We start from the raw sequence: 7,810 nt of genomic DNA, 5'->3' as shown, positions 1-7,810 counted from the left end.
GTAATGCTGATCAATTTCAAAAAACAGAAAAGATCAAATGGATAGTCATTCCTACCTTGTTCTTGTTGATCTCCCTCTCTTTCTATTTCTTCCCACACACACACACACACACACACACACACACACACACACACACACACACACACGCATAAGTAACTGTAATATTTCACAGTTTGCATGCCAACTCACCATCATCTGGATATTGATCACCTGAACCTGAACCTACGGGGTAAATAATATATTTTAAAAACATATTAGTAAGATAATAATAAATGATAAACCTGAGATAACAAGGCAAAGTTGTATAAGGCAATTTTAAAAAAGACTGAAATTGTCCATTTCCTAAAGAACTATGTCAGACTGCAATAAGTAAGACATAGTTTAAGTGGTCCCAATAAGCAGACAAGGAGATGTTACAGCAGGGAGGAATAACTCCTGGGGGAAAATTATTCTAAACTGAATTCTGCAAACTTTTCAGGTGTTTATAGCTATGTTAGTTCAGAGTTGCCAAGCAGCAAGACTTGCTTCTTTGGTTGTAAGAAGTTTTGGGTAATTTAGCAGACAAATTCTTTACCAATTAAAAGTCAATATGGCCTAACACTTGCTTTCAAAATAAAAAAGACTATAAATAATCCAACATGATAGTGCCTAATCCAGCAGAATCTTGTTTCTCTCTTTCTCTCTCTCTCTCTTTTTGGAGGGCTGTTTCTTCCATATTTTAAAAACAGGCTGAAAGAAGTGACCATTAAAGAGAACAGAGAGTTGGACTGATGTTTAAAAAGAAAGGGTTTTTTCACCACAACAAGGGGAAGTGCACTAATGGTACACGGTCAATATCTTGAACCCCTAAGCCACTGAGAAACTTCTTAATAATAATAATAATGGATTGGATTTATATAGCGCTTTTCAAGGCACCCTTGAAAAGCTATTCATTCACTATTCATTCACTCTCGCATTCACACACTGGTGGTGTAGCCACAGCTGCCCTGGGGCAGACTGACAGAAGCGCCCCTTAAACATCTGTCACAGGATTTAAAGTTTAATTTCATTCAGCACAAATAAAGTCCACTCAGCTACTTCTGTGAAAACTTACACTCCTGTACTGTGCTTTAATTGAGCATATAGAATACTTACTGATAAACTTAAATATACTTATTTATTTTATTTTTTAGAGGTGTGTGTGCGTATTTATTTACCCGTTGGGGGGCTCACAGGATAAGATCTACTCCACTCACTCCACTGACCATCATGTTCTGCCTTATACCTCAGCTGTATCAGGAAGTCAACGTCAGGTGTAGGAGTCACTACGATGGTGTAGGAGCCCTCTCCTTCAAACTGCTGTACCAAGATGGACACATACAGGCAAACGTCTCCATTTACTGACACAACAGAGTGTTCAACTTTTCACAACTAAGTAAAACCTTGTCTACTTACGTTTTCGCTGTGAAAGGAGAGGTTTGTTTCCCCGTATTTGATCTCACAGATGAGTCTAAAATTGTGTGGCTCCTCAAAGTTTGTCGGTAAACTCCAGGACACTGTCATCATCGTCGTCATATCCTGTCCTTCCTCCAACGTCGCTGACACGATTGATGGAGGCTGAGGCTTCTCTGAGGGATCAGGGACGAACATGTAAAGGTCTTGTATGTGGAATAATATGACTAGTTTAAAAGATGACGAATTTGTCTGTAATTTACTTGAATATGAAATATTAGTCAGATATATTTCACAATTAAATGTTTTGCAATTAGGAGCATTACAACTTATCCAAAGGTACAATAATAAGTCTTTAAATCATTACTAATGTGTTTAATATAAACCAGAAAACTTTCCTAAAAATGAAAATATGCTTATTTGTTTTCTTCTTGGGAAATTATTAGCTAGTATTCCTCTTTCATGTCTGTAGAGCAATTGTGAAAATCAATCAGAATGCATCTTAACTTACAGACGGGCAAGATTAACCGATAAAAACAGAACAAAACAAAACATAGACCACAAAGTGGTTTCACTTTCATGTCTAAACTTCGACTTTAAAGGGAATTTGAAGTATTTAATCTGGGAAGGTGCAACAGGACACTGTAACTCATAAACCTTTTCAACCACTTCATCAACTGGTATCCTGAATGCTGAGCCAATCTGCACATATTCAAGTCATTCATAGAGGAAGAAAAATTGGAGGCTGTATAAATGTACATGAGAGGATGTTTAAGCAAAGTTTTTCATGAGAAAGTCTAATCATATGGCAAAGAAACAGAAATACTACCTTGTCATGACTCTGTGTCTAGGATGGATCATTTTTCTGATTTTTTTTTTTCTTGGGTTTGTGTAAATTTACCTGTCCAGCTCTTAGCATAGGTGGATGGACTCCATTCACTCCATTGTCCATCAAATTCCTCTTTAGCTCTGACTTGTATCAGGTACTCAACACCAGGCATTATATCAGTGATGGTTGCTTGCCGCTGGCCATTAACTGGCAGTACCTGAATACATACATATAAGACAAAAATCTCTGAAACAAAACTGCGTTTTCTGTTTTATGCCAGCATAATGAACATTGAAAAAAAAAAAAAAAACACACACACTTAGTAGTTTGACAACAGGTGTCTCAGCACTGACCTGTTCGTTACCAATTGACGGTTTGACAGGGTTGTATTTAACTTCATAGATCAATTTATAGAAGTTATCTTGCACCTTCCAGGATGTCGGTAAATTCCAGGAGACCGTCAGCCTGTTCTTCTTTCCTTTCTCCTGTCGGACTGACACATTTGACGGAGGGTCTGGTTTTACTGAGGAGTGGGAACAAACACAGTGAGCACAACTTTAAAGCACTTCAGAAGGCCAATACTCAGTCCTGTCATGGACACATGTACTTTGACTTGAGCACTTACAAATTTTTAATGGTGTAAAGTACTTAAGGGGGCTGGTGACATTGCCTGTGATGCTTGTCACACACATGTAGACCAGGTGAGGGGTTCTCCGATCATCCTCAATGTGGTCCAGAGCACACCAACAGCGAGAGAGCCGAGATGAGTATGAGCATGACACTCGCTTGAATTTCTCTCTTGGACTGAGAGAAGGAAAGGAAAAGAACAGTCAGTCACACAAAGATGGACATAAAGGAAAAGAGAAAGTGGCCTACAACAACATTTCTACTACATTAGGCCCATTTACAACTTTCATACTTTTTTTCTTTTTCATTTTTGATCTCAAGTAGTTTACTGGAAATAGTATTTATTTATGTAACAGCAATGTTAGCATTTTGACTGCACAAGATTACAGAAGTTTTGCAACATACACCAATATTGATCGAGAACAACCACAGTATGCACATTTTTTTATCCATGGCTTGCACACATCAGTTTTCCTGTATGTATGTAAATACAGGAGCAAAATATTACTTGATGATCCTTTTAAAACACAACACAAAGCACTCATGGGGGACTTCAAGTGCAATGAACTTACTTTTTACTCAGCAAGAGGTAACAACTAGGCTGCTTTATGGCGGCTTTCTGAGGCATTCCTTCACAGCGGATTTTACTACTGGGCGACTTTTTGTAGCAGAACAGACTGGGAGGCTCAGGAGAATCTAAGAGATAAAGAAGACATGTAAACACACTGTTCACCCATCCATTTTTAAAAATCAATTATCTAAATAGGGTCCTCTCAGGCTCTACAGCCCTCAGGTAGTTTGTTATATTGTTGGCCTTCATGACAGCACGATTAGAAAAAGACTGAAATATGTGTTGTTTTAATGGCTGCCAGGAGAAAGCCTCTACTCTCTTAAAAAGATCATGGCAGCATGACTTAGATTTGCAAAGTGGCATGTAAACAAACCAGAAGAATTTGGGAACAATGAACTTTGGACAGACGATAGTCACAACACCACGTTTGGTGATGCATATCAGCAACAGTCTGGCACAACAGTGGAGTGATGATCTGGGCTTGTTATTTAGCCACAGGACCTGGGTGCCTTACAGATATTGAGTCAACCGTGAATACTTCTATGTAAAAAAAAAAAGTATTCTAGAGTCAAATGTGAGGCCTTCTGTTTTACAGCCAAATGTTGACCCATACTGGCTCATGCAACAGGACGACGAGCAAGCACAGCAGCAAAGCTATAACATATCTGAAAAAGAAAAGAATGGATGTGTTATCAATCAATTTTATTTATATAGCACCAAATCACGGCAACAGTTGCCTCAAGGCAAGCTTTACATCGCAAGGTAAAGACCCTAAAACTGCTAAACTGCAAAATATTTTTGGTGTCACTATTTAAAATTTGAAATTTGCCCAAAAACATTTAAAGTCACAGTTCACCCGCTGGTTTGTTTACTGATTGTCTATTAGTGAGTCGTGTGTACAACATCAATCCTGACCCAATGATATACAAGTTCTGAGCTGGATTTAAAAGATGGATTTTAAAGTCATTTGCCTTCCACCTATAGGCTTTTTATTTGAAAATAAAAGCATGGATGGAATTATATAACCTTCCTCCTCCATCACAAAGTCCTCACTATGAGAACTCACCTGCAACGATCACCTTTAAGCTAAACTTTTCTTTGCCTTTGTGATGACAACTGTATTTTCCAGAGTCTTCCATTCTCAGTGAGGCCAGAGTTAGCGTTGTCCCACTCCTCCCGAATTTAATTTCACCCCAGTCCCTGTCTTCTGTCCTCACTGTCATCGTGTTCCACTTCCACTCAGGCATCACTTTTATCCCCCTTGTTACCCGGTTCACTCCTTCCCCCACTTCATCCTCTTCATCCTCCTCATAGTCATCCTCAACATCTGTTTCTCCAGTGGTCCAATGAGATTCGTCCTTCAGCGATCGAGTGGCCCTGGTTGGCTGGACGATGTGAGGAGAAGTTGTGTACCCTGCATCTGAATATATGAGGCTTCTGTTTCCTCCTGCCTCCGTGAAATGAGGGCTGTAGCCCTCACTTACATTCTTCAGAGAACTGTCATCACTTTTGACTGAAACTGCACTGTTTTGTATATCATTTGGAGCGGCTGGTGTCCCGTTCGAAGAACCATCCCTTTTGTTGATGTTTAAGCTGCTTCCCTTCAGACTGATCTTTACACCATCCACCCTCACATGACCGCCACAGGTCAGAAACAGCTTACTGCCCGGCGATAAGACCAACACACCTGGAGGAGGGTCTGCAGAAAAACACACAAACACAGAATCTGTAGAACTAATAAGAACCAGAATCATTTTTGATGTGTGTGTGTGTGTGTGTGTGTGTGTGTGTGTGTGTGTGTGTGTGTGTGTGTGTGTGTGTGTGTGTGTGTGGAATGTTTGTGATTTGATTGTTCATACAGTGTTTTGTACAAAATGTTAGCTTCTCATTATTTTCAGTACTGGTTGTATTTGATTAGGCACAACACAGAGCGACACATTGCATAACCTCCACCCCAGCTTCCTCTTTTAACGTGTCTCTCATCTTCATCATTTCTTTTCAGTCTTGTATTATTTCTAACATTCCCCGTAATGTTTCAGATTTTCTGCTCAGACCTCACACAGTCACTTATAACATGACATGTTTTGGTTTAGTATGACTTGCCTGAACTTGACTGGGTTGAAGTTATAGTTTCATTCCCCTTAGTCTTTAGTAAAACAAATCGTTTTGCTCTTGCCCAGTTAACCGTTGTGTCTTTTTAAACATCTGATAAGACTTTATCTGATAAATCTGATAAAATGGAGACTGAAGCTGAAGCTGATAAAGGCCTGATGTAGAATCAACAGCCACTATGTTATATGCTGGTACTGGGTTAGTCCTTCTCTGTTCATACTGACATGATAACATCACACAGTCGCTATAGAAAGTTATGCTTAATTCAAACTAACTTAAAAATAAAACTAAAACTCGATGTGAAAAAAATAGTTACTAAAAAAAAGTAGACTTTGAAGAAATTGAAATGAGCTTAAATGATTTTGTAAACTTGGAAAACTAACTAAAATAAAGTAAAAATGGAGAGAAAATATCCTTTTAACATTTGTTAGTTTTGTAAAATTTGTTGTCACAAGTTTCCTAATGAGGCTTTGACTGACTTTTTAAAAAAAAACTTGTTACTTGTTACTTTTAAAAAGCTCTCTCTGTCTCTGGTATATGGTTTCCAGACAACAGTCAATAAAGAAACTAAAACTGACATTGAAACTAATAAAAAAATAAAATTAAAACAAAACATTTTCAGTAAACTGAATTAAAAACAAGAGGTCAAAATAAGATCCACATAAAAACTAAGCTTTCATGCTGTTTATGTCTGATCCTACCATCCACATGTGCAGCAGAAATTGACACATCACAGCAGCCAATATTTTCTGTCCAGTTTTAATGAGCCCTGTTAATTATAGCTTCGCTTTCCTCTTTTTAGCTGACAGATGTGCTGCTGCTATAGCCTATATGTGTTGTGCATTCAGAGACCTATACACCTTCATGCTTCTGTTGTAACTAGTGAATATTTGAGTTGCTGTTTCCTTCCAATCAACCTGAAGCAATCTGGTCATCCTCCTCTGACCTCCGGCATCAACCAGACATGTTCACCCAGAGAACTGTCGCTCACCTGATATCTTCTCTTATTTGAACCATTCTCTGTTTACCCTATAGACAGATGTGTGGGAAAATCCAGGCAGATTCTGAGATACTCAAATTAACCTTTCAAGAATCACGCCACATTCAAAGTCAGCTACATTATCATCTCACATTCGGATGCTCAGTTTGAACTTCGGCAGGTCGTCTTGACCACGTCTTCACGCGTAAATCCGCTCAGCTGATAAGACCGGCATACTTGAACAGGTGTACCTAATGAAGTGGCCGATTAATTTTTGTTTGTTTGTTTTTATATGAATTTTCCTGACTCTGTGCCTATAATATTTATAAAATGTAAAGTTTACAACAAATTTTAAAAAAGCTTGTAAAATTAGCTGCTACAACGCGTCATAACATTTCCCAACAGGATAAAAACGCATTTCCCCCGAAAGAACAAAAGCGGAATAAGCAAAAAAAAAAAAAGCTTACTTTATATATTATCCTGTAATAATACAGTGAACTTCGATGAAGTAAATATTTTTAAACGCTGTGATTTTCAGTTAACTCCAAAACTAGACTCCAAAAAATCCTAAATTATAATAACTTTAACTTTGTCACTAAATTAGCCTAAGTTTTTGTTATTCTTAATAACAAAGAAAACAGATGAAGAAAAAAAAATTACATTTAGACAATATGAGAGGAGAGGTTACCTTTTCTGGGACATGTTCCTTCAAAAACTCCGCTGACCGGAGCGAAGAACAGCAAAAGGAGAAAAATCCCCATTTTTACCCAGAGATCCTCCTTCCAGCGGCGGGTCCTCACACCATCGCCGACGGCAGCAACTGTACACTGACCCCACTCAAACGTTTTACACCGTGAAAACAAGACCGAGCTATTTACACCACGAAAACCGCTCATGCAACACCAAAACCCCCTGTGCAGACAGCAAAGTTAAAGGCGGCTCTCTCTGGTTGGCTCAGTCTGCTGTCCATGAGACCCGTTATTGTGAAATCCCTGCGCTCTTCCCCTTGTTCAGCGCCGTTACACAGAGGAAATCCTCCTCAGCATCAAAATAAGCGCCCCCAACCCACCGAAAGCTGAATATAGCTCTGCTATATTAATATTCATTTATGAAAAATCTCTTAACTCAGAAAGTTCCTTAAAAATATTTTCACATATCCTGTTTTCTTACTGTAGTGTTTTTAGCACATACACCATGGCGCACGAAAGGAAAATGGCAAATGTGGCAATACAGACTGAAGCTTTTAATATTTCATATTATG

General features: G+C 38.6%; 1 protein-coding gene across 3 annotated transcripts in view; it reads right to left on the bottom strand.

Annotated features, from left to right (window-relative positions):
• il6r (interleukin 6 receptor) overlaps nt 1-7,580 on the bottom strand; it is a 10,036-nt gene extending 2,456 nt beyond the window's left edge. The window contains exons 1-9 of one of the 3 annotated variants that reach the window (XM_005732134.1): nt 7,238-7,580; nt 4,525-5,157; nt 3,460-3,583; nt 2,886-3,064; nt 2,614-2,783; nt 2,333-2,477; nt 1,435-1,607; nt 1,197-1,338; nt 190-222 (exon numbers count right to left, since the gene is read on the bottom strand). In XM_005732134.1, coding sequence (XP_005732191.1) covers nt 190-222; nt 1,197-1,338; nt 1,435-1,607; nt 2,333-2,477; nt 2,614-2,783; nt 2,886-3,064; nt 3,460-3,583; nt 4,525-5,157; nt 7,238-7,445 — 1,807 coding nt within the window. In that variant the 5' untranslated portion in view covers nt 7,446-7,580. The remainder of the gene's footprint in view (nt 1-189; nt 223-1,196; nt 1,339-1,434; nt 1,608-2,332; nt 2,478-2,613; nt 2,784-2,885; nt 3,065-3,459; nt 3,584-4,524; nt 5,158-7,237) is intronic. The other 2 variants (XM_005732135.1, XM_005732136.1) reach the window with 2 other exon arrangements.
• Nucleotides 7,581-7,810: the final 230 nt, after the last annotated feature.

This window comes from Pundamilia nyererei, unplaced genomic scaffold (genome assembly GCF_000239375.1).
Source record: "Pundamilia nyererei isolate P.nyererei 1_Seehausen unplaced genomic scaffold, PunNye1.0 scaffold00045, whole genome shotgun sequence".
NCBI classification, from domain to species: Eukaryota; Metazoa; Chordata; class Actinopteri; order Cichliformes; family Cichlidae; genus Pundamilia; species Pundamilia nyererei.
The sequence above is the reverse complement of the archived record's forward strand: the minus strand, read 5'-3'. Positions and strand labels throughout refer to the sequence as shown.